Here is a 26,916-nt window from a genome sequence, read left to right on the forward strand (position 1 = left end):
GGGGTGCATGCTCATACCATGTGTCACTGCAGTGCCGGGGGGGAGGGAGAGGGGAGGCGCTTGCTCACAGCGTGTCACTGCAGTGCCGGGATGGGGACACTCATAGCGTGAGTCACTGTAGGGTGGGGGTGGGGATGGGGATGGGGTGCGCTCGTAGCATGTGTCACTGCAGCACTGGGGGGGTTGCACACTTGTAGCGTGTCACTGGAGTGCCAGGGTGGAGGCACTCACTCGCTTACAGCATGTTGCTGGAGTGCTGTGGGGGATGCAGGGTCTCTGGTCTGCGCCGCGAGGCTGTCTCTCTGGCTAGAGCATGCTGTGCACTGCAGGCGGAAGCCCTCTGCAGCATGCCCTGCGTGCATCTACCTGGGTACAGTGTCCGTTCGCGCTGTGACTAGCCGGTGGGCAGGGACAGGCGTGGGGCTGGGTTTCATTGCCTGTGTCCTTACGCAGGCAGGGCTTGCAGGAGCCTTTCCCCTGGGCACCGATGTTGGGGGGTTGCAGAGGGCTGCTGGAAATCAGCTCCTGTGACTAGCTCAGCAGGGAGGTGAGTGTGTGGAGCAGGGAAGTGCTCAGCTGCTTCATGGCTGGCAATAGGACTGGGGTTTCTCATTCCTAGCCAGGTTGGACATGGAGTGGCAGCGAATGGGGCCTGTGGGGAGCGAGGAGGCCCAAGGGATGGAGCATGCTGTCCCTAATCTGTGGTGTCTTTGCTTCCTTGCAGCCCCTGTCCAGCACAGGATGACGTGGCTGGCAGCCTGCCTGGGCCTGTGGCTCTTCCTGCAGCTCCCCATCTTGGGCGCTGGGACACGCGTGGTCTACAAAGTGCAGGAGGAACAGCCGCCCAACACACTCATTGGGAGCTTGGCTGCCGACTACGGCTTTCCTGACGTGGGGCACCTCTACAAGTTGGAAGTGGGGGCCCCCTACCTGCGTGTGGATGGCAAGACTGGGGACATTTACACCACGGAGACCTCCATCGACCGAGAGAGCCTGCGGGAGTGCCAGAGCCAGTTCCCAGGGGACCGCTGCTTCTTGGAGTTCGAGGTGTCCATCACGGACCTGAAGATGAACAGCAGCCCACGCCTGCTGGAGGGGCAGATCGAGGTGCTGGACATCAACGACAACACGCCCAACTTTGCCTCACCCGTCATCACGCTGGCCATTCCTGAGAACACCAACATTGGGGCACTCTTCCCCATCCCCCTGGCCATGGACCGTGATGCAGGAGCCAATGGGGTCGCCTCCTACGAGCTCCTGGCTGGGCCTGAGGCGCAGGAGCTCTTTGGCCTACAAGTGGCTGAGGATCAGGATGAGAAGCAGCCACAGCTGATTGTCATGGGGAACCTGGACCGAGAGCAGTGGGACTCCTATGACCTGACCATCAAGGTGCAGGATGGAGGCAGCCCACCACGGGCAAGCAGCGCCCTGCTGCGCATAACCATCCTGGACATGAACGACAACACCCCCAAGTTCGAGAAGGCCCTGTACGAGGCGGAGCTCTCGGAGAACAGCCCCGTGGGGCACTCCGTCCTTCAGGTGAGCATGCAGCGGGGCACCAAGCATCGCGCACAAGCTGCATCACCCAGGCCAGCTTCCCACTTTCTTCATCAGCGTTCAAAGGAGGGGGGTGGAGCAGCTGGAGTGTCTCTATATTACTTACTATGATTATTATTTATTAGGTGTATTATGGGAACACTAAGGAGGCCCAGTCACGGACCAGGCCCACATTGCAGTAGGCACTGTACATTATTAGGAGTATTACAGTATCTCTCATCGGCCCCAGTCATGGCTCAGCCCCCTGTGGCCCCAGATGCTGTACAAACACAGAACAAAAAGAACAGTCTTTGTCCCAAAGGCCTCACAGTCTGTCTGTCTGGAAATGTGCTGAGGCACCACCGGGGACCTGGTTTCAGGCATGGCATGATCACAAGTGGCAGGGGTTTTGTAAGTTAGGTTTTGTAAGTTGGTAAGATTAGGAATGGAAAAGAAGTGGGGGAAGGCCAGGGCTGGGCTAGCAGGGGCTGCAGGTCAGGATAGAGGGGCACTGGCAGCGCTGTGCTTGGGAAGCCTGCCCACTGCCTAGCTGTGCTAAATGCTGGCTACAGACAGGAAATTAGTCTCCCTTTCAGCAGCATTAGATGCCTCTGAGAGTAAAGCAGGCTCCTTTGGCTTGGCAGCCCCTGGGAAGTGCCTGCTCCCCGGGGAGATGTGGGATGGTGCAGCCTCTCTTGTACATGCACAAACAAAACGTGGCATGGCTGTCTCTGAAGCCCCGGGGCAGCCAAAGGCCGCTTGCATGCCACAGACTCCACAGAGAGAATTTTGAGCCCAAGCGTGGCATCCTAATGCCCATCTTGATTGGCTGGGGGCCCTGAGGGGTGGGTCTCTGTGGATTTGGTGGAAGGGGCACTGAGCTGATGGGAGCTGACATCTGTTTATCTGCAGCTGCCATCTTAATAAGCGGAGCGCGGCCAGCGCTCGGCTGCTCGGCTCGCTAATTTTGATGTGAATTTTAAGAATTCATTTTTCACTGTTCAGAGAGCGAAAGTTGGAGGCAGATAAGGCAGAAGCGACAGGAGAATGGGCTGCAGCTCTGCTGCTGCCATTGCTCAGCTTTTATCTTTCAGGAAGAAAATGACTCCTCAGCTCAGGGAGTGGAGGTAAAAGGTGGAATTTACATTTAACAACTTTTGTTCTCCATCCAAATCTGCTGAGCGAGATAACGGCAGAGCCGCAAATGGGGCAGAGAGGAGCCCGCTTGGAGAGCTGATTAGGAAAGCAAATGTTAGACAAACCTCTGATTCTTTAGAAAGCAAATAATAAATGTGGAAACAGGCTTATGTGAATGCAGAACTCCTGACCGGGAGAAGCCAGGAGCCGTGTGTGTGTGTGGGTGTGTGTGGGTGTGGGTGTGGGTGTGTGTGGGGAATAGAGCCATGCAGCGTATGGGCAGCTCTCCTCTGTCCCTCCACTCAGCCAACATCTCTCAGCCCCAATCTGGAGCTGTTCCAGCCCTGGGACCCACCTTCCCCACTTCTGCTGCTGCCCCTCAATCCCAGCCTCTTCCCCCTACATGCTATTTCTGTCCTCGGTTCCCCCACTCCCCAGCTAGGCTGGTCCCCATAGTCCTGACCCACAGCTCCCTGCCACCCCCCCATGCTATCCCAGCCCTGAGCTCCTCCCCAGCTCTGCCATTGCCCCACAGTACGGAACCTCAGCCCGCCTCCCATTGTTCCAGTCCTGGGCTCCCCCAACACCCAATTCCGCTCGAGTTCCTCAATCCCAATCTGCAGCCTCCTGCTGTCCCAGCCCTGAGAATCACTAGCTGTCTGCACTGAACTGCAGCAGCCTCTGGAATGGCTTCGGGTCAGGACGGCCCAGGAGCAGGCACTGGGCTGCCTGCGTGGCTTCAGAGCAGCAGCCCAGAATGGGAAGCAGTGGGTTCTAACCCAGCCTTCCCGGGTGGTGTCTTTGGCTGCATGTAACTAGCTTCACTGCAGTGTGGCGGTGAATCAGGGTTCATCTTAGCAAAGAGGTGTGCAAGGGCCCAGCAGGGTGTGGCCGACTCACTTGGACGGGCTGCATTCTAGTTCCTGGCTGTTCCTTCCTGTTGCTGGGTGTCAGACCTGCTGGCTGGCTGGTTCCCATGGAGAATTCCTTGCATGCCAGAGCAGGACAGCAGGGAGTGGGGCTGAGGCAGCCTAACCGGTCAGGCCAGTTTCACTGGAGCAACATGGACAGGGTTGCTCCTGTTCACCTTGTCCTCCTCTTCCTCCTCCCACAGGTGAAAGCCAACGACTCAGATCAGGGCGCCAATGCCGAGATTGACTACTCCTTCCACCAGGCCACGGACATGGTGCGCCGCCTGCTGCGCCTGGACAAGGCCACGGGCCTCATCACTGTGCAGGGGCCCATTGACCGGGAGGACATCAATATCCTCAAGTTCTCTGTCCTGGCTAAGGACAAGGGGGCCAATCCCAAGAGTGCCCGCACCCAGGTGGTGGTGACCGTCAAGGACATGAATGACAATGCCCCCTCCATTGAAATCCGGGGCATTGGCCTTGTCACCCATCAGGACGGCATGGCCAACATCTCTGAAGACGTGCCTGTGGAGACGGCCGTGGCTCTGGTACAGGTGTCTGACCGGGATGAGGGTGAGAACGCTGTGGTCACCTGTGTGGTTGCTGGCGATGTCCCGTTCCAGCTGAGACAGGCCAGTGAGACGGGCAGTGACAGCAAGAAGAAGTACTTCCTGCAGACCACCACGCCGTTGGACTACGAGGCGGTGAAGGAGTACACCATCGAGATCGTGGCTGTGGACTCGGGGAACCCGCCCCTCTCCAGCACCAACTCTCTCAAGGTGCAGGTGGTGGATGTGAATGACAACGCCCCAGTCTTCAGCCAAAGCCTCACCGAGGTGGCCTTCCCCGAGAACAATGCACCTGATGACCTGGTGGTGGAGGTGAGCGCCAGCGACGCTGACAGCGGCTCCAATGCCAAGCTGGTTTACTCCCTGGTCATGGACCCCTCCTCCAAGGGCGTCTTCTCCATCGACCCTGACTCAGGTGAGATCCGAGTGAAGACCGTGCTGGACCGGGAGCAGAGGGAGCGCTACGAGTTCCTGGTGGTGGCCGCTGACAAGGGCAGTCCCAGTCTCAAGGGCACTGCATCTGTGGCCATCAATGTCGTGGACAGGAACGACAACGACCCCAAGTTTATGCTGAGCAGCTACAACTTCTCAGTGATGGAGAACATGCCTCCCCTGAGTCCGGTGGGCATGGTGACAGTGATTGACGCTGACAAGGGCAACAACGCCCGAATCCAGCTGTCAGTGGAGCAGGACAACGGGGACTTTGTCATCCAGAATGGCACTGGCACGATCCTCTCCAGCATCTCTTTTGACCGGGAGCAGCAGAGCACATACACCTTTCGGCTCAAAGCTGTGGATGGCGGGGACCCTCCCAGATCCGCCTACGTGGGGGTGACCATCAACGTGCTGGACGAGAATGACAATGCCCCTTTCATCACCTCCCCTTCCAATGCCTCTTACAAGCACATCCTGCCCCACACCAGCCCTGGGCAGCAGGTCAGCAAGGTCAAGGCCGAGGACATTGACTCGGGGGTCAATGCAGAGCTGACTTACAGCATCACGGGGGGTAACCCCTTCGAGCTGTTCCAGATCTCGTCGCAGAGCGGGGACATCACGCTGGAGAAGGAGATCCTGCGCAAGCACCACGGCCTGCACCGCCTGGTGGTGCGGGTCAATGACAGGGGCAAGCCCTCACGCCACGGCACCGCACTGGTGCACTTCTACATCAATGAGACCCTGGCCAACCGCACGCTGCTGGAGACCCTGCTGGGACACAGCCTGGACACGCCGCTGGACATCGACATTGCCGGCGACCCCGAGTACGAGCGCGGCAAGCAGCGCAGCAACATCCTCTTCGGCGTCATTGCCGGCATCGTGGCTGTCACCCTGGTCATAGTACTGGTGGTGCTGGTGCGCTACTGCCGGCAGAGGGAGGCCAAGAGCGGCTACCAGGCGGGCAAGAAGGAGACCAAGGACTTGTACGCCCCCAAGCAGGGCAACAAGAGCAGCAAGAGCAAGGGCAAAGTGAAGAAGAGCAAGTCCCCCAAACCGCCCAAACCGTCCGAGGATGAGGAGGAGACAGGGCTGCAGAAGTCCCTCAAGTTCAACCTCATGAACGACTCTGTCAGTGATAGCCCCCGCATCCACCTGCCTCTCAACTACCCGCCTGGGAGCCCGGACCTGGGGCGCCACTACCGCTCCAACTCCCCACTGCCCTCCATCCAGCTGCAGCCCCAGTCACCCTCCGCCTCTAAGAAGCACCAGGTGGTGCAGGACCTGCCTGCCACTAACACCTTTGTGGGCACTGGGGACAACAACTCAACGGGCTCCGAACAGTACTCTGACTACAGCTACCGCACCAACCCCCAGAAATACACCAACAAGCAGGTAGGAGAGCTCGTTCTGAGCCCGCCGGACGCACCCCCTCTGCATCGGGGCGCCATCTGGACGGAGGTGTGGGAATGAGCATGGACCCACCCCCGGCCGCACGGGAATGGCCTGGGGGGCTGGCAGAGGACTAATGGAGCACCTAGCCATGGCTCCTTCCTGGGGCAGGAAAGGGCAGGGGCTGAAGCACTGTGACCTGTGGGCAGCCGCCTGTGGCTGATGGGGGTGGTAGCTGCTGAGCTACATTGCTGGGGGTTCCCCTGACGGGAAGGAACCCTGCATGTGCTGGGTGAGGGGTGTGGATGGACTGGATCCGCAGCCCCTGGGCCCCAGTAGCAGCCAAGCACTGGGCTAGAGACCAGGCCTGCCAGCACCAGCAGATGGCAGTGCCCACCCCTCCCATCCCATGAGTCGCGCTTGCTTCAGCTGCGCTGGGCTGCCTGGGGCCTGCCCGTTGCTGGTCCCACAAGGAGCTGACTTCCTGCCCTGCCTGGGTCAGGGGTGCTGTGCCCAGTCCCAGCCCATTATTGCTAGCAGCAGCCTCTGAAGTGCCAGCTCTGGGCTTCTGGGGGAGGGGCAAAGCAAATCTGTAAGAGAAGCTTCTTCGGCTCCTGGTGTGGCTGCCTGGGGTGGGGAGCCTGGCCTGTGTCCCAGGGCCAACCCTCGCTGCCTGGGGTGCTTGGCCCTTTGCTCCAGCTTGAGCATCAGGCTTGTCTCTGGAGCTGCAGGAGCTGATGCTGCAGCCTCTGCTAAGCCCACTGCAGAGGAGATCAGAGCACAGCTTGTTACCATAAGTGAGGGGGCTGGGCTGCACCAGGGCTGTCTGTGTGTCGGGAATGGGGAGCCAGGGCTCGCGGAGTTGGGGTCTCTGCTGGGGAGCAGGAGATGGCTGTGCCAGTCAGGGCTGGGGAGGGTCTCTGCTGGGGAGCAGGTGGTGGCTGTGCCGAGTGTCGGGGCTGGGGAGCCGGGACTGTGGTGGTGGGGTGTCTCTGCTGGGGAGCAGGAGGTGGCTGTGCCGAGGGGAGCCGGGACTGAGGGGGGTGTCTCTGCTGGGGAGCAGGAGGTGGCTGTGCCGAGGGGAGCCGGGACTGATGGGGGTGTCTCTGCTTGGGAGCAGGAGGTGGCTGTGCTGAGGTTCAGGGCAGGGTCACTGCTGAGAGTTGGGGCTAGGTGTGTCTTGCTGCATGAGGGGACAGAGCAAAGGTCCTGGCTGCATCTTGAGGGACCTGGGGGGGCTGGGGGGGAGAATGCAAATCTGGGAGCCAGGCTATGGAGGTGATGGGTGAGGTGGAGGGTTCAAGGCCTTGAGGACATCCTGCCTGGCTGCCTCATCTTGCTGGGCTCCTGCTCTGTGGGCCCTGTTGCGATCTGCCCATGGGGGGGAGGGGGGGGGCGCTTCCCGCCTGCAGCATTGGCATTATATTCTGTGTGTCCTGGGGCTGGGCTCCCCTCCCCCTCCATTGCATTGTAGGCTGTGTGTCCCATGGGACTTGGCTCCCCCTGTTGCATTGTAGCCTGTGTGTCCCATGGGGATGGGATCTGCCATGGGCCTGGACTGCCCCCATTGAATTTGCCCTCAATAAAGTTTTATATTTTTGAATGCTGTGTCTTGTTTTCCATAAGGCCCAGAGGCGCGGGGAGGGGGAGTGAACAAAAGGAGGCTCTGCCTCCCCCGCCCCCGCTCCCCCCCGCAGTCCATCCCCCCATAGTACAGCTGGGGGCAGTGGCACATTATCCACCACGCCAACCACATCCACATCCACATTATCCACCACCCCAACCTCTCTCCATGTGAGGACGTAGCAGGTGAGCCTAGAAATGGCATTACAAGGCCCGGTCCTGTGCAGTCAAGGGGCAGCAATAGTTTGGGGTGCCTCCCCCACACCGTGGAGCCTAAGTTGCACCTGGGGAAAATTTCCAGGGCTGCGCCCCACAGCAACCCCCATCCCTGGGTCAGGCTCCGCTCCTCCCATCCCTGGGGTTTGTGCCTGTGCCTTGGGGCTAGTTCCTCTCCTGTGCCCTGGCTTCCTTGTGCCTGAGTCCTGTTTTCCTGCCTGTGGGATAGGCCAGGGCAGGGTGGCTTGGGAGGGACCATGGCATGTCCCTGGCTGGCTGTGCCGTGCTGGTGAATGATGGGGGCTGTCGCAGACATCCGGCCCCTCCCTGTGCTGGAATCAAGCTTTGCCACTAGGGTTGCCAACCCGGCAATATTTAAAAACTGGACACTCCAGCAGGGGTGGAACCTCCCCTGCCCTGCCTTTTCCCCCTGAGGCTCCACCCTGCTCTGCCTCTTCCCCCCAAAGCCCCACCCCTGCCCATCTCTTCCCCTGAGGCCCCGCCTGCATCCATTCCCCTTCTTCCCTCCCACCCCATTGCTTGCTTCCGTCTCCGCCTGCCTGGGTCGGGGCTGGGAGCTGCAGCCGCACAACGAAGGTAGGAGGTGGCCCTGATTGAGTAAAGGCTGGAGTGGGTGATGATCTGGCAGCTCCCTGTCTCCCCTGCTCACAGTAACTGGATTTTGGATGTCCAGTCAATAGATCCGACCGGACGCTGTCAGGTCCCCCTTTCAATCAGATTTTCTGGTCGAAAACTGGGCACCTGGCCACACTACTTGCCACGAGGGAGCTCCAGCGTGCCAGCGCACGCCTGGAACTGCTCCATGCACCCTACTGGGTGCAGCGGGATCAGCAATGGTCAGTGCTCGCACCCAGCAGGGCAGCGTGGTGCGTGCATGCAGAGGGGCTGCCTCTGGGAGCACTTACTGACCAGGTCTCCATACTGCAGTGGGGTCTGCGTGGGAGAGGGAGCGAGGAGCCATGCTCCAGCAGGAGAGGGAGCTATCCCTCTGCTTTGACCTCACACTCAGTCCCTGACCACTGCCCTGTGGGATCCATTCTCTCCCTTGCCCCTTATCCCAGGGGTTGGTTCCTACACTCTTGTGCCCACTGCAGGCAGGTGCCTATGGAGGTGTGCAGGACACTTGAGTGTCCCGTTCCTTGTGGCATAAGAACGGCCATACTGGGTCAGTATCCTGTCTCTGACAGTGGCCAGTGCTAGATGCTTCAGGGGGTATGTACAGAAGAGGGCAATTGGAGGGTGATCCACCCCATCTTTTCTCCCAGCTTCTGGCAGTCAGAGGTTTAGGGTCACCCAGCGCATGGGGTTGTGCCCCTGATCATCTAGGCTAATAGCCATTGATAGGCCTATCCTCCATGAACTTATCTAATTCTTTTGTGAACCCAGCTATACTTTTGGCCTTCACAACATCCCATGGCAATGAGTTCCACAGGTTGACTGTGTTGTGTGAAAAAGTATTTCCTTATTTATTAAACCTGCAGCCTATTAATTTCCTCGGATGACCCCTGGTTTTTGTATTGTGGGAAAGGGTAACTAACACTTTTCTAATAATTTTCTCTGCACCATTCATGATTTTATGGACTTCTGTCATATCCCCCCCATGTCTTCTCTTTTTTAAGATGAACAGCCAAAATCTCTCCTTGTAGTGAAGCTGTTCCACACCCTTGATAATTTTTGTTGCCTTTCTCTGAACCTTTCCCAGTTCTACTATAACCTTGTTGAGATGGGGTGACCAGAACTGCACGTCATGCTCAAGGAATGGGCGCAGCATAGATTTATATAGTTGCTTTATCTTATTTTCTGTCTTATTTTCTATCACTGTTCTAATGGTTCCTAACATTCTGTTAGCCTTTTTGACCACTGCTAAATTGATGCTTTTAGAGAATTATCCACAATGACTCTGAGATCTGTTTCGTGGGTGGCAACAGCTAATTTAGACCCTATCATTGTATATGTATAGTCGGAATCATTTTTTTCAATGTTCATGACTTTGCATATCAACACTTAATTTCATCTGCCATTTTGTTGCCCACTCACCCAGTTTTGTGAGATCCCTTTGGAACTCTTTGCAGTCAGCTTTAGAATTAACTGTATTGAATTATTGTGTATCATTTGCAAACTTTGTGATTTCCATTTTCCAGATCATTAATATGTTGAACAGCACTGGTGCCAGTGCAGACCCTTGTGGGATCCTGCTGTTTACCTCTCTCCATTCTGAGAACTGACCATTTATTCCTGCCCTTTGTTTCCTGTTTTTTAACCAGTTACTGATCCATGAGAGGACCTTCCCTCTTATCCCATGACAGCTTACTTTGCTTAAAAGCCTTTGTGGTGGGACTTTGCCGAAGGCTTTCTGAAAGTCCTAGTACACTATATCCACTGACTAACCCTGGTCCACATGCTTGTTGCCACTTCAAAGAATTCTAATAGATCCATGAGGCACAATTTCCCTTTACAAAAGTTGTGTTGACTCTTCCTCAACTAATCGTGTTTATCTATGTGTCTGATAATTCTGTTGTTTACTATAGTATCAGCCAATTTGTCTGTCCTGAAGTTTGCCCTGTAATTGCCAGGATTGCCTCTAGAGCCCTTTTTAAAAATCGGCATTACATTAGTTACTTTCCAGTCATCTGGTCCAGAGGCTTGTTTTAGTGATAGGTTACATATACCACAGTTAGTACTTCTGCAATTTCATATTTGAGTTCCTTCAGAACTCTCAGGTTCTGAAGGTCTGGGCTTGGTGATTTATTACTTTTTAGTTTATTAATCTGTTCAATTTGTACTGCGACATCAATGTGGGGCAACACTTTAGATTTGTTACCCACATCAGAGCTAGCCTTTTGGGTATCCTTTTTGAAAACCGATGCAAAGAATTCATTTAGCTTCTCTGCAATGGTCTTGTCTTTCTTGAGTGCTCCTTTAGCACTTCGATCGTCCAGTGGCCCCACTGATTATTTGTCAGGCTTCCTGCTTCTGATATATTTTAAAAAATTGTTACTGTTTATTTTTGCGTCTTCTTGTGAATGCTTTCTTGGCCTACCCATACTCTGGGCAGGAGGCTCTGCTGGGGCCATGCGCGGCCTGTACCCTGGGCAGGAGGCTCCACGGGGGCTGTGCCCAGCCTGTACTCCAGGCAGGAGGTGCTGCGGGGGCCGTGACTAGCCTGTACCCCGGATGGGAGGCAGTGTGGAGTTCTTGCCCGGCCTGTACTCTGGAGTGTGGGGGGTGATGCTGAGTCTCTGTGTAATTCTCTGGGAATGGGGCCCATCAGGATTTGTGAGATCCTTGCAGCCGTGCTATTAGTGGGACAGGTTACCCCTGATGTCTGTGCTGCCTGGGGACTGGCTTTGCCCCAGAGATCCTAGCCATGCTACAGGCAGTTCCAGCTGCCCAGAGCATGTTGTCCTAGGCTGGCTGGAGCCTTCGTAGAATCATAGAATATCAGGGTTGGAAGGGACCTCAGGAGGTCATCCAGTCCAACCCCCTGCTCAAAGCAGGACCGATCCCCAAGTAAATCATCCCAGCCAGGGCTTTCTCAAGCCTGACCTGAAAAACTTCTAAGGAAGGAGATTCCACCACCTCCCTTGCTAACGCATTCCAGTGTTTCACCACCCTCCTAGTGAAAAAGTTTTTCCTAATATCCAACCTAAATCTCCCCCACTGCAACTTGAGACCATTACTCCTCGTTCTGTCATCTGCCACCACTGAGAACAGTCTAGAGCCATCCTCTTTGGAACCCCCTTTCAGGTAGTTGAAAGTAGCTATCAAATCCCCCCTTATTCTTCTCTTCCGTAGACTAAACATCCGCAGTTCCCTCAGCCTCTCCTCATAAGTCATATGTTCCAGTCCCCTAATCATTTTTGTTCCCCTCCGCTGGACTCTTTCCAATTTATCCACATCCTTCTTGTAGTGTAGGGCCCAAAACAGTTCCACTTCCACTTCCTCTTGGCTGTTACTTCCCTTCTGCTCTGGAGCTGGGTGCTGGGGCTGTCATCCTCCTGCTGCCCCTGGGACCTAGGGCTGGGAAGAATGGGTTTCTGGCCTAGTGCTCTATGAGTGCCTGCAGGTCAGAGCAAATGGCTGCAAAGCTGCCAATCGTAGTCACATCCCCAGGGCCTGGAGCAGCTGTGCCAAGGGGCAGCATCCCATGAGGCAGCTGCTGCGTGGCTGGGGATCTTTCACAGGGCCTGGGATGAGCGGAGCAGAGCTGGACCCATCTGCAATGCAGCTTCCCAATCAGCAGCATGCGGCAGGGTGGGGCCCTGGGCAAAAAGCCGGCAGGGCACAGATGTCACTCAGGCTCTGGCTCAACATGGCCTAAAGCAGTGGTTCTCAAACTTTTGTACTGGTGACCCCTTTCAAATAGCAAGCCTCTGAGTGTGACCCCCCCTTATAAATTGAAAACACTTTTTTATATATTTAAAACCATTATAAATGCTGGATGCAAAGCGGGGCTTGGGGTGGAGGCTGACAGCTCGTGACTGCCCATGTAATAACCTTGCGACCCCCTGAGGGGTCCCGACCCCCAGTTTGAGAACCCCTGTCCTAAAGGCTGATCCTTGGCTCAGCCCGTGGAAGGAGCCTGTGCCCCGGGGTGTGTGTGTGTGTGTGTGTGTGTGTGTGTGTGTGTCAGATCTGTGTGCATCGACTCTATGCAGTGTGCCACGCTCACAGCGCCCCTATGCTGTTGCCATGCCATGCTTCTGGATGCACCTTCAGCTAGCACCGCACACTGCTGAGAGAAAGAGCTGCCTGGGAGTGCCCCGCCGTCAGGCCCTCCCTCATGCTTTGTGTGGGGGAGTCTCTGCCCTACGCCCCTGGCAGGGTCCCCATTTGCCTGTTGCTGTGCCTCTGCAGCATAGCATGGAGCTCCGCATTGGCCTGGCCCTGACTCGGCCAGGGGGTTGCGTGGGGATTTTGTTAATTACCGAAGCCCTGGCTGTTTGTGCGCCCTGCTGGGGATCCAAGTGGCTCTGATTGATATTCCCAGCACTGCCTCTCCCCGGCTCCATTGCAGAGCTGCTCCTTGGTATTCACAGTCCTTCTGGAACCAGGCCAGAAGCTGAGTCTGGCAAATTATTCACCCAATTACTGGGGCAAAAATGGATTCAGCTGCCCTCTGCTTGGGTGTGTTCATAGGCCTTTCTGTCACTAGCCAGGCTCCTGTGGAAGGGTGGGTATCAGTGCCCAAGGCGCCATGGGGCAGGCAGGGGTGGAGGGCAGGGTGCTTAGTGCAGGAAGGGTGGAGGGCAGGATGCTGTGGGGTAGTGGAGGTGGAGGGTGCTATGGGGCAGGGAATAGAGGGCAGGGTGCTGTGGAGCAGGCGGGGGTGGAGGGCAGAGTGTTGTGGGGCAGGAGGAGGTGGAAGGCAGGGTGCTGTGGGGCAGGAGGAGGTGGAAGACGGTACTGTGGAGCAGGTGGGGAGGGTGCTATGGGGCAGGAGGGGGTCGAGGGCAGGGTGCTCAGGGAAGGGTGCTGTGGGGCAGGAGGGAGTGGAGGGCAAGTTGCTCTGGGGTGGGGCTGTGCTTGGGACGTGGGCCAGCTGTTTCCCTGTGGGCAGCTGTGTCGTGTCAGAGTGGGGCTGGCCAGTGCCTGGGTTTTCCCCGTGGGTAGTAGGCGGAATGTACTGAGAGGCGTGTGCTGGTCTCGTGTCAGTTACAGCTGGGGCTGGTGTCTGGCAGTCGGGGCATGTGGACTGTGGGTTACTTGCTCCTATAGTGGGGGGGATGGAGTGTGAGGCAGCCCTGCCCCTCGAGAACCATGGGGTGAGTGCCAAGTCTCCTTGCGTGGCAGGAGTATGTGGGGTGTGACTGCAACTCAGGTGAGGCCCCCGGGGAGCTTGTTGCTGGGATTACACCCAGTGATGCCAGGGGATGAGTGTTTCCTGGGGCCACAAAGGATGGGAGCTCCTGGCTGTGCCGCGGGAGTCAGTCTGCCAGGGAGGGCAGTGCTGGGCAGCTGGGAAGGAGGTGGGCATTTGTGCAGCAAATTCTGTGTGCGGATCCCACTCGTGGTACGTGCGCCTCATGTACGAGGTTGAGATCTCTTGACCTGCAGTGTCTATTGGGGCCATGCATGTCCTTGAGCCCTCCCACACATGAGGGCATATAGGGTAGGGCAGCCCTGCCAACCTGAAGTAGTGAGTTGTCTTTCTGCTGCCCTGTAACACCCCTCCATCCCGTCCGCTAGTGTGTATTTGACTGGCTAGGGGAACTGAGTAGCACGTTTCTGCCCTGTTGGCATCTCTGTTGATTGTTTTCTTTCTTTAAAATCTCTGTCATTCCCATAACTACACTTAGCGCTGAGGCACCTTCCCGCCCAATCACCCAGCCTCAATCCTTGGTCCTCAAGCCATGTACAGTGTGTGATGGACTTATCTTATTAACCAATGGACATGGTTAGTGTCTCTTCGCTCTGGGCGAAAGACACATTCCAGACTGTGTCTGTGTGCACTGGTCACGGTTTCAGAGATATCCAGCTAAAACTCGGCCTACTGGAGCGATCCATGAGAGGAGCATCAGACTGGGGAGACGTTCCTCTGACTCCACAAAAGGACTTTTCTCCCAAAGATCCCACTCCTTCAGGGCCCCTGTAAGTAGCGATTCTTCCCTGAAGGCTTCCGATGTGAGTACCGAGAACCGGCCTGCATCCCCTTCAGGTAGTCATTCTCAGTTCTCCAATCTGAGTCCCATACTGGCTGGGAGCTCAGTGCTAAAGCACAATATCACCTCCACCTCATTAGTGCAGGGCAGATCTGAGCACTGCTCTATGTTCGACTCATGGCACCTATCCTCTTTCCCCAAAGGGAGATCAAAGAAACTGAAAGTGATGGGTCCTCTGACTCTTCTAAACCCAAGCCTTGAGGCCAGCTCACCCTGGTGGTGACTCTTTGCCTCACCTGGTTCCGAGTTGGACCAAGTCCATTCTGTCGCTGACACCCTTGGTACTGACCTCGGTGTTAGTACCTGTCACGGAGTCCCCGGGCGATGCTCTGGAACTGGGGGAGCCTCCTCTCTGTGAGCAAACTGTCTTCAGGGCAAAAAGCTCACACGGCCTCCACCTTCCTGGGTCTGACCTCTGAGCATTCAGCATCTTCTGTCCCTCTGTGCGCTTCCCACAGCGAGTCCGCCCAGGCGGGGTCCTGGGGAAGCCAGAGGGTCTTGCACCCCAACTTCGCAGTCAGACGTGACTTTTAGCCAGCCAGTAAAACAGAGGTTTATTAGATGACAGGAACACGGTCTAAAACAGATCTTGTAGGTACAGAGAACAGGACGGCTCAGCCGGGTCCATTTTGGGGGGCAGTGAGCCAGACAACCACGGCTGCACTTTGCTCCTCGTTCCCAGCTAGCACAAACTGACTCACTCTCCACCCTTCCTCCTCTGGGCTTTGTCCCTTTCCCAGGCCAGGAGGTCACCTGATTCCTTTGTTCTCCTTGCAGGGGGGAAGGGCCCAGGCCATCAGTTGCCAGGAGACAGATTGTCAGCCATTTATGTACACTGGCCCTTTGCTCTGCAACAATTACACCCCCTTATCCCACCACCTAAAGACTTAAGAAATGCATATGGGAAACTGAGGCACCACTATAGTATTCAGAGGAAACATTAAGAACAGTCCCACTTCATCACAGTACCGAAAGACCTTTACCATCTCGTGACGTTGAGTCCCCAGCACTGACCTTGGTACCAATGCCTCTGACACCAATCAGAATTAAACCCTTGCTACTGGTAGTCTCCTATCCTAGCACTGAGAGGACAGGCTTACTCCTCCTCCTTCTCTGGCCACTCTTCCTCTCCAGAATCAAGCTGAGCCCCTTCTCTAGACGTCCATTCCCCTCCACTTCCTAGGGAGCTTCTGAATACAGCAACTCCCAGATCACTGCCAGCAGACTTTAGGGGTCCCAGAGTTCCTAAATATCCCTGAGATGTCCTCATATCCCTTAGCAGATGTCTCCTCAGGCCTCAGCATCTTCTTCGCCCTGTCCCTTTAGCTTCCCATCTTAACCATATTGGCATTCAGGGTCCCTGGTCTAGACCCTCTAGAAGCTGCTCTCCCTCTCACATTACCCACAAATTACTATATTCCCGTCACCAGTTAGGTGCCGACTAGCCCACTAGAAAGAGAGAGAGAACAATATTAGGAGGCAGAGGCTCAAGAGGAAGCATCATAAGATTATGGTTCTCTCCTATAAATCTGTCTTCCTCTTTGCAGGATGAGGTGGTGATGTACACTCCAGTACCACGCCCTGCAACTTCAGTCCTTCCAGGAGTTACTGGGTAGGATGCAGACACTTAATCAAGCTCAGTTTTGATACAAGTTAGTTTCCCGCACCCCTACCCTGCTGCTCCCCTTGGAAGGCTGTTCCAGAACTTCACTGTCTTTGATGGGTAAAAGCCTTCATCTAAACTTGTTGTTGACTAGTTTATAGCCAATTGTTCTTGTGTCCACATTGATACTTAACTTAAATAACTCCTTTCTCACCTGGGGTGTTTATCCCTCTGATGTACTTACAGAAAGCAGACATATCTCCCCTGAGCCTTAGTTTGGTTAGGCTAAACAAGCCAAGCTCCTTCAGTCTCCTCTCATAAGGTATGTTTTCCATTCCTCTGCAGCCCTTCTCTGCATCTGTTCCAGTTTGAATTTATCTTTCTTAAATATGAGAAACCAGAATTGCACTGTGTTCCAGATGAGGTATCACCAGTGCCTTGTATAATGGTACTGTATATTTCTCTGTTGGAAATGCCTCGCTTGGTGCATACTAGTATTGCATTAGACTTTTTCCTGGCCATAGCACATTGGTGGCTTATAGTCATCCCCCTGTGATCAACCAATACACCCAGGTCTTTCTTCTCCTCTGTAGCTTCCAGCTGAAGCATCCCCAGCGTGCAGCAGAAATTCTTGTTGTTAGTCCCTAAGTGCAAGATCTTACAGTTTGCTCTATTAAATTTCATCCCATTTCTATTTTTCCAGTTTTCAAGGTCAACCAGATCTTCTTGTATGATATTCTGGTGGTCCTCCGTATTGGCAATATCTCCCAACTTTGTATCATTCACAACTTGTATTGCGCACTCCCACTTTTTATGCCAAGGTCATTAATGAAAATATTAAATAAGATTAGTCCCAAGACTGATCCCTGAAGAACTCCACTAGTAACCTCCCTCCAGCCTAATAGCATGACCCGTTGTAGTCTCCCTTTTAATCATCTCCTTACCCATCTTTCAATTCTTGGATTAATCCCCATCTTCTCCAATTCCACTAATAATTTCCCATGTGGAACTATATGAAATGCTTTACTGTAATCCAGGTAGATTAGATCTACTGCATTTCCTTTGTCTAGAAAATAGGTTATCTTTTCAAAACAAACAAACAAAAAACCAAAAACCATCAGGCTGGTCTGGCACAAGGTATCTTCTGTAAAACATGTTGTATTTTGTCTCAATTACTGTTTACCTTAGCTATTTTTCTTTCAGAATTTGTTCCAAAACCATGTATACAACTGAGGCCAAACTAATGGGCCTGTAGTTTCCTGGATCACTTTTTTTCTTTCTTAAAAATAGGTACTGTATTAGCAATTCTCCAGTCATAGAGTATGACCCCTGAGTTTATGGATTCATTACAAATCTTTGCTATTTTGGTCTTGCAATTTCATGTGCCAGTTCCTTTAATAATCTTGGATGGAGATTAGCCGGGCCCCCCAGTTTGGTCTCATTAAACTGTTTGAATTTGACTTCCACCTCGGTTGTGGTAATTTCTACTTCCTTGTCATCATTCCCATTAGCCATGCTGCCACTACCCCATAGATCCTCATTACCATTATTAAAAACTGGGAAAAAATGTTCATTTAGGTTTAGGGCCATGCCTAGATTATCTTTAATCTGCACCCCTTCCCGGTGTTTAGCCATCCCACTTCTTCTTTCCTTGTTTCCTTTTTATTTATATGGTAAAAGAACCTTTTACTGTTGGTTTTAATTTCCTTTGCAAGGTCCAACTCTGCTTGGCAGTTCTCACTTTTACCCTACACTTTCTGATCTCCAAGAGGTCGCTTTCATTGCTGATCCAGCCCATCTTCCATTAGTTGATTTAAATCACTAGTCAGGAAGACTCGATTTAATCATGGTTTTCTACATAAAAGTGCATTCTTGTTGGTTGTTATAACCGTAATACATATTCTTCACAACTGAGAGTTAGATGTAGGTTTCATTTTTAGGAGGTATGCACTATATATTTTAAAGCAGTGATCTATTTTGAAAACTTTTAAGATTAGTTTTACAGCTATATCAGAAAATGAATGATTGGTTATTTCATTTACCAAAGGTAATTGAAGCAGATATTTATGAAGTCACTGGGAGGTGAACTATCTCCAATTCAACAGGTTAATCATTAATATTTGGAGGATTTTCTTGCCATGCTGTATTAGGAGGAGAACATCACCAGACAGACATTTAAATTGTTTTATTTAACTAAAACAACGTTAAGTATTCTGGATTTTTTTCTTCAACAGCAAACATATAATATTTTAACAAAACGAGCATATGTTCCTCACTTCTCACATTTATCTCCAGACTTCTTCTCCTTGTCCAGGTCTATTCCGCCCCCAACAATCTTATATTCATTGAACTTTTTGAAACTTTGCACTTTTAGAGAGAGGTAAGAGATTGACTCTGTGTACACATATTTGCAGAGGGACAATAGAGTTGAGGTCTGTTATTTCTCACCTATGCATATTATTTATTTATTTAAAACATTTTTGCTGTTAACAAGCCAGTTACCTCTGGAGACACAAATCCACAGTTTGAGAACTGCAAAACTAAGCATCTCTGATGGTATCTTCTAGACTGAGCACTGAGTCCCATTGGGTAAATTGAAAGATTAACCTAAATAATCCATACAGAAGCCTGTGGAACCCATAAGATTGGGTCCCTAAATAAGATTGAGTCCCATGAACTATTGGACCTCATTTACAAAACTTTTCTTAAACATTACATGAATATATTGTCTCATCCTATAGAGTTAGAATTTATAATCCCTATTCCTTGATGAGATATCTTTGAGCTATAATGTATCTTAATTAAAACTATCTTTAGTTTTTTTCCTCAAAAAGCATTTTATCAAAAAAATCCAATTTTAAACTTAAAAAAAAATCATTTATTTTTATCCACTCTGCCTTGTAGAAGTTCTGTTTTCTCTCAATCACCTGTTCGAAATGCTTGCTTATCAAGCTTGGTTTGCAACCCGTCCCTACCAATGTTTTCCCCTTGCTTGGAATACAGGCTTCAGATAGCTTCTGCAACTTTGACTTAATGTAATTCCAAGCCTCCCCCACATTAAGATCCTTGAGTTCTTCAGTTCAGACCATTTGCCTAACTTATTCCCTTAATGTTTTAAAGTCTGCCCTTTTGAAATCAAGGACCTTCGTGGCAGATCTATTTTTGTTTGTTTTGTTTAAACTGAATTAACTCATGATCACTCAAACCAAGGCTGTCCTCTACAACCAGTTCTTCTATGAGCTCCTCGCTATTTAGCAATACTACATCTAAAATGGCATCACCTCTTGTTGGCTCAGTGACTCTTTAGAGAAGAAATCTGCCAGCTATCACATCCAGGAATATCTGGGCCCAACCATTATTTGTAGCACTTGTCCTCTAATCTATATCTGGGAAATTAAAGTGTCCCATAATCACACAATTCCCACTTGTATTTATTTCATTAAAAATATTAAAGAGGTCTCTACCCATATCCAAATTGGATCCTGGGGGGTCTGTAGCATACTCCAAACGCTATCCCAGTGGAGCCTCTGTTAAGTTTCTTCCTCAAAGTGATTTTGATCCTAACAGATTCTGTTTTATCCATTCCATCACTTCTAATTTTTTTACAGTCTACCTCATTATTATTATACAATGCTACTCCACCACCTTTGCCTTTATTTCTGTCTTTGCTGAACAGCACATACTCTTCAATCCCTGTATTCTAGACATGACTGCTATTCCAACATGTTTCTGTTATCCCTGTGATATCTGATTTCACTTCTTGCACCAGTAGTTCTAGTTCCTCCATTTTGTAACCCAGGCTCCTTGCACTGGAATATAGACACCTTAATATAGTTGTTGCTTGGCTTAGCCCAGATTCCTCACTTGATTAGGTACAGTCATTCTACTGCCAGTATCACTGACCTGCCTGTTAGTGCCGATACCCATGACACTCTATTTCCTCTTGATGTCCATTCTCCTGCCCTCTATTATTCCTTTCCCTGTTCCTGTGTCCTCTCTTACTTGATTTTCCTCCTGCTCAATATTACAATCAGGAGTGGAGATTACATGAGCATCTCCCAATGGTCTCCCCTGAGTTCCTAGTTTAAAACTCTTTTAATCAGTTGTGCCAACCTCCATCCCAGAAGTCTGTTTCCCTCTTTACTCAGGTTTAGTCCATCTCATGAGAACAGTCCTCTGTCCATGAATGCCTTCCAGTAGTCTAACATCCCAAAGCCCTCCTTATTGTACTACTGGTTGAGCCATCTGTTGATCATCATAGGTAGAATCCCACTGAAGATCACCTGAGCCTCTATTTCTTTAAGCATCTTCCCAAGCATGGCACAGTCTCCCTGGATGTGTTACCATGGTAATCTAGCAGTATCGTTTGCTGCCACATGAAAGTGGGTTCTTTCCTGCTCCCATTAGGATCCTCTTCAGCCTCAGGTCCACATTCTGTATTTTAGCTCCTGGCAGGCAGCACACCCTTCTGTTCTCCAGCTCAGCTCAACCAGCCTTCCTCCTGTTCTTTCTGGATGCAAGTCCTCTTGTCTTCTGTTCTCACTTACAACCTTCTGTGAGTCATCCTCTATCCTGCTGTGAACTCTGGCGCTCTCCATTGACTCTTCCCCTTTTCTTGTAGGACTAGCTGCTCTTCTCTTTTTCCTTGCCCTCCCACCTTCTGTTACTGCCTGCTGTGCCCCTTCATTTTCCAGATGAGCAAACCTGTTCTTCAGCTTTATTTATCCTTCACTAGCCGGTCTTTTCCTCTTCTTGTTCTTATAGTCACATGCTTTCACTGGCCACTTTCCTCATTTAGCAGTCTACCATCACAGTTCTCCAGTCCAGCTTGCATGAGCAAGTCTTGAGTTTTCCATTCAGCCTCCTTTCACCTTCCCTCCATCATCTGGTCAAATCCACCTCAAAACTCAGCCGTAGTTTCTACCTGCATCTCCAAACCTCAGATCTTGTTTTCCATCAGATCTATCAGGCAGCACTTTATAAAAACCTTTCAGATACCCTGTCCAGGATAATGTACATCCTGAAGCTTCCACATCCCGTCATCTTCACTGTCTTTTCCATTCCTAGGGTCAATACCAGTGCTGCCTTTGTAGCTTTCGTACCCTTCACTCCTAAGCTCCTGTCAAGAAAAAACAAAAACAATAAACAAAACCCCACACACTCCTTCCATAAACTCTCTTGTTTTCAACTCTGTTTCCTGGCTCCTGTGGTGCTGTCCAACTGACACCAAGGCCTGGTAGAGACTTATCCACTGCAGGAATCAATGCACCTCACCAGCATTGATAATGACACTCACCCAGCGCTGTCAACACAATCGGGCTTATTAGTCAACTGGACACAGCACATGAAGTCTTTAAGGTTAGCACAGAGAAAGGAAAGTTAAAGCATAGCCCAAGTTCATCTTGGCCAGCACAGAGCCCAGCCATGCTATGGTGAACCCCATGGCTCAAGCTCTGTCTGTCTCCGACTGACCTCCTTAGTCAGTTCCCAGGTGAGAGTCCCGACTCCTTCCTGCAGCCACCTCTGATCCCCCTCCTCATCCCTTCCCAGTCCCTTGTTCTGGAGCTGGGGTCTGTGCTCAGCTCTCCTGCTGAGAGATGGGGAAATCCATCTCCCCCTGGGTCTCTGGTTGCTAGGTGTCCATGACCTAGTGACTTTGCTGTTGTCTTCTCGGATTCTGAGCCAGTCCTTTCCCAATGACCCATTCAAACTCAGACAGCTAGTGACATTCATACCTATGTCTCATAGCCTACCCTGAGAGCAAAGAGTCCTTTGCCACCCACTGGGTAACAATGAAGCATGTAGGGAAAACTGAGGCATACATAGGGATCATAAAAATAGTGCTGAAAATCCCCATTTCATCACAACTATCACTTACCTGGCATCATCTTCCAAACAGCAGGCACCATAGGCTATTGGAAATTATTATCAAAGTCACTCCATATAGTTCCAGTGTTTTCTCCTCTCTCACTCCCTCTTCAAGGACCCATTTAATGAGAAACAACTGAGGGAAGAAGGTGGATTCCTTACTTTATCTAGGAGTAAGTAAGAAGGACCGTAGGAGTGTAGAGGGAGGGGTGTCTATTCCTGTTACGGTACGCCTCCTGCCCTGGGCCTGAGACAACTAAACACATTCACACATCCAGTTCAATTCAGAATGGTGACACTAGCCTTCAGCATCTCTGCCGTAGAAGCTTAGGATTGGCTTGCAGCTCTCAACACTTTGTCCTGGAGGCTTAGTTTCATGTAGTGAGGATTCTGGTGCACAGTAGGACATGGTCATGACAGTACAGCTCCATGAATGTTCACAAAATTCCTGCCAGTAGTGGTGGCCCATCTGAGATGGCAAGGAATACACATCTACCTGTACTTGGATGACTGGCTTCTGAGAGGGAGAGTCCCCTCCAAAAATATCTGGCACCCTCAACATCCCATGCTCCCAGCCTGTCCACAGAATTTATAGAGGCCCTTTCAGATTCCAAGTCTGCAGAGCTGTACCTCTCTCTAGACAGGTTTCAGATCATCACATGCATGACTTCCATTACAGCAAGAGCCTATCTCAAATTCTTAGGTCACATGGTGCTATGCTTATGTGATGCCTCCTGCTAGACTCCACCTCCCCACATCCAAGACTGGCTGATCTGTTTACCTACCCTCCTAACATCTTGTAGATCATCTCTTCAAAGTCCTGACTTCTCCTTGCACTGGTGGGCAAAACCGCACATGGTCCCCAGAGGGGTCCCATTCTGCACTTCTCTCCACAAGAGGTTGGTGAGGGCCATCTAAACCATCTACAGATTCAAGAGTCCTCGTTGTCAATGTGCTGGAACTCCAAGTAATTAGAGCAGCCCACAGAGCCTTTCTGGTGCTCCTGCAGGGGACCACAATACAGATCCTTACAGACCAGAACTCCACAATGTAGTATCTCAACAGTCAGGGTTGCCTGCTCATCCCCTCTGTGGCAGGAAGTGATCTAGCCTGGACATGGTGACATTCTCATATGATAACTCCCCTATGGTCCTTCATCTATCAGGAACAAACAGCAATTGGGCAGGTCACCTCAGCACACAGGTCTCAGCCAAATACAAGCGGTTGCTGAAGGATTCTGTTCTTGAGGCTGTATGCTGCAGATGGGGCTGTCCTGTCATAAACCTGTTTGTCAGCAACAGAAATAACAAGTGCCCTTCTGCCACAGCAGGTACCAACCCACTGTACCTCCAGGATGCATTCATCCTTCATCCATGTGGTAGCTAAAGTCTGAAAGTCTCCTTTATGCCTTCTCCCCCATCCCACAGATTGCTCTTCCAGGATCAAGGACAAATTCTCCACCCAGACCCCACATCTCTACTCTTGGCAGTTTGGAAGTTGACTGTCTGAGTACAACAGACAAGGACTGTTCCAGAGAGATCCCAGAGATCCTCATACAGAACAGGAAGCCTTTTACCCCTCTCCAATATCAGTCTACAGATCCAAGTGGAAAAGATTTTCCATTTGGGCTTCACAATGAGGTTTCGACCCATTGCAAGCTCCTGTTCCCAAGAGTCTGGATTACATCCTCCAGTTCAGGTTGAGGGGTCTCAGCGCTATCATGGTCTAACTAGCAGCTGTTTCAGCATGCTACACACCTGTTCAAACTTACACTAGTGTTCTCTCACCCCTGTTTCAGAATTCCTAAAAGGACTGGTCTGTGCCAATCCCCTGAGTCAGGAGCCTCCCCTGTCCTGGGACCTTAATGTTCTTATGGGCCTTACGGACACCCCCCCTCCCGCTCCCCCTCCCCTTTCCCAAGTGCTCTCTGCACTATCTCACTCTCAAGCCGCCTTCTGGTGTTGGTCACCTCAGCCAGAGCTCCACCCTATGTTGCCTTCTACAGGGATGAGGCAGTGCTGAGACCTTCACCCTAAATTCCTTACCAATGGGGTGTCTGATTTTTTCACTGAAACCAAATAATTCACTGCCCCATTTTCTTCTTCAAACCTCATTCAAACTTGGGAGGAACCAAGCTCCACCCTCTAGCTGTCCAGAGCCATCCTCTATTATTCAGACAGGGCAAAGCCCTTCAGGAAATCACTCTGTTTATTTGTGGTGCTGGGGGAGACTGCAGAAGGTCAAGCCATCTTTTCCTAGAGATTATCCAAGCTGATCACCCAGTATCACAGTCTGTTATCCACTGCAGATGTGCTCCTTCGTTCAGGTATCAGAGCCCACCCAACTAGAGCTCTGGCAACCTCATCAGCATGCGTAATAAATACTTCTGTATCAAAGAGCTGTGGGGCAGCCACTTGGAGTTCAGCACATACCTTTACCAAGCATAATGCCTTGGGTTTGGCAACTAGCTCAGAGGCCAGACTCAGGAGAACAGTTCTGCAATCCTTTATCTATCTGTAACTATGTCCCTCCTGTTAATTTGGGAACTGCTAACTAGCCACCATGAGTGGGATCAAGATGGACAAAGACTCTTTAAAGAAAGAACAACTGCTGACCTAACAGTAACTGTAGTTCTTCAAGATGTTTTGTCCATGTGGATCCCAAACCCCACCTTCCATCCCTGCTCCTTTGCTGTCTGGCTCTTCTGGGATTCTGAATTTGCAATGGAAGTGAGAAGCAGTTAGGACCACTCTGTCCTATGTACCTGTTGGTGCGGGGCATGAGGACATGGAGGACACAGGTGCAGTCCCCCCAGATACTGCTGGTTGAGAGATTCTGATCTTGCGCACGTGAGGTGCTCGCACACCAGGAGTGGGATCCAATGGACAAAGCTAATGCTGAGGCGGGGAGGATGTGTTCTGGGTATGACGGGGAGGAGAGGAAGGGAATTGTCAATCATGCTGGAAGGAGTGGGGGTGTTAAAAAGGCTGAGTAGGGATCACTGCTAGCAGTAGTGTGGGTCACGTGTGAGTGTTCTGCAGGCACACAATGGCCAATGCCCGGGCGTGTACTCATGGGCCAACTGCATCTAGTGTGTTCTCACCGGCATGTGTTTTCCTAGGGTTAGTGACAGGGGTGTCTGGAAGCAGGGACTGTGGAGTGATTGCCAGTCCCACAGAGGGCATGAGTGTGTACCTAGGGCATTGGGGACCGCCTGCCCAATGTTATGGGAGTTGCCTCTTCTGCTGGCTGGGGCTGCAGCACACCACGGTACTGCTACATCTTGCCCTGGGACTGGGGATCTGGATCACTCCCCAGGTTTTCCCTAATGATCTTTTTTCCACTTTGCCCTTCTCAGCAGCTCCCTCTTGGGCCGCTCTATGTTTCCTTTGGTGAGCTGTCCAGTCCCTTTGTCTCCAAGCTGCCACCTTATGCCCTTTCCCTGCTCTGCCTGCTGCATCCCTGCTCTCTCAGACGAATGGTCTGGACTCTGCCCTGCCAGGTGGCAGAATCAATATGTGATACAGCCAAAGGGAGAGTCGGAGTCCAAGGCCATGGAACAGGGCCACTGACCCATGTGATCTCAAACACCCTGGAGCCCCCAGCGCAAGCTTCTTCACCTGGCTGAGGACACCAGCAAAGGGGGAGGCAGCATGGCATGTGCCCCCAGGCTAAATGAGTGCTCATATGGGCTTCTTACCTACTGTGCCAGCTGAGAACAAGCGCACTTCCTTGCTGTCCACTGATGTGGGAGGGGCTGCCCCAGGTTATTCCCCAGGGAGCAGGGGGCATCCTGCCACTGTAATTTCCCTGGGAGGAATAAGTCGGGGGAGGGGTCAGCCTTAGTAATACCCCCCTTCCCCACAATGTGAGACCCACCCCAAATAAAACACAATAATGACATCACTTCCCCTCAACAGACACTCAAGGCTAGTGCAAGCCCGCTATGATCCCCCCAGGGTGGCAGGGTGAGAAGGGGCTCTTCCATTAGAGGAGTACAGGTGGGCAGGTGGATGTGGATTTCCCCTCTGGAGGAAGTGCAGGGTGCGGTGTCTGCAGTAAGGTGCAAAGCTCCAGTTTGGAGGCTACCCTTGTACCTCCCACTAATGCCCCTAGAGCTCAAACATCTGCCCCTGCGTCCCACCCCTCCACAAAAGCCTTCCAAAGCGCCGAACCCTCTCGCCTGGGGACCCGTCATCCTCAGACCAGGCAGAACAAAGCAGTAACAGTTTCTCCCTCAGCAGATTCATGATACTGTTTGTGAATCATCCCTGCCCATCCAATCTGTCCCCTGCCTTCTGACATGTCCCTGCCCGAATAATTCCTTCCGTACCCTCTGACCCTCCCCTGCCCTCTGACACGTTCCTGCCCGAACGTTCAGGACTCTGCACTTGTCCTTGTTGAATCTCATCAGATTTCTTTTGGCCCAGTCCTCCAATTTGTGTAGGTCACTCTGGACCCCATCCCTACCCTCCAGCATACGTACCTCTCCCCCCAGCTTAGTGTCATCTGCAAACTTGCTGAGGGTGCAATCCATCCCATCATCCAGATCATTAATGAAGATGTTGAACAAAACCACTCCCAGGACCGACCCCTGGGGCACTCTGCTTGATGCCTGCTATCAACTAGATATTGAGCCATTGATCACTACCTTTGAGCCCGACACTCTAGCCAGCTTTCTATCCACCTTATAGTCCATTCATCCAATCCATACTTCTTTAACTTGCTGGCAAGAATACTGTGGGAGACTGTATCAAAAGCTTTGCTAAAGTCAAGGTATTTCACATCCATTGCTTTCCCCATATCCACAGTCCCAGTTATCTCATCATAAAAGGCAATCAGGTTGGTCAGGCATGACTTGCCCTTGGTGAATGCATGTTGACTGTTCCTGATCACTTTCCTTTCCTCCAAGTCCTTTAAAATGGATTCCTTGAGGACCTGCTCAT

The 26,916-nt window shown here is 51.8% G+C and overlaps 1 protein-coding gene across 1 annotated transcript in view; it reads left to right on the plus strand.

Annotated features, from left to right (window-relative positions):
• The first annotated feature begins 741 nt into the window (after positions 1-741).
• PCDH1 (protocadherin 1) overlaps positions 742-26,916 on the plus strand; it is a 112,160-nt gene continuing 85,985 nt past the window's right edge. Inside the window, exons 1-2 of the mRNA XM_077824768.1 lie at positions 742-1,539; positions 3,788-5,980. Of these exons, the coding sequence (XP_077680894.1) occupies positions 742-1,539; positions 3,788-5,980 (2,991 nt within the window). The remainder of the gene's footprint in view (positions 1,540-3,787; positions 5,981-26,916) is intronic.

Source organism: Eretmochelys imbricata, chromosome 8, assembly GCF_965152235.1.
Source record: "Eretmochelys imbricata isolate rEreImb1 chromosome 8, rEreImb1.hap1, whole genome shotgun sequence".
NCBI lineage: Eukaryota > Metazoa > Chordata > Testudines > Cheloniidae > Eretmochelys > Eretmochelys imbricata.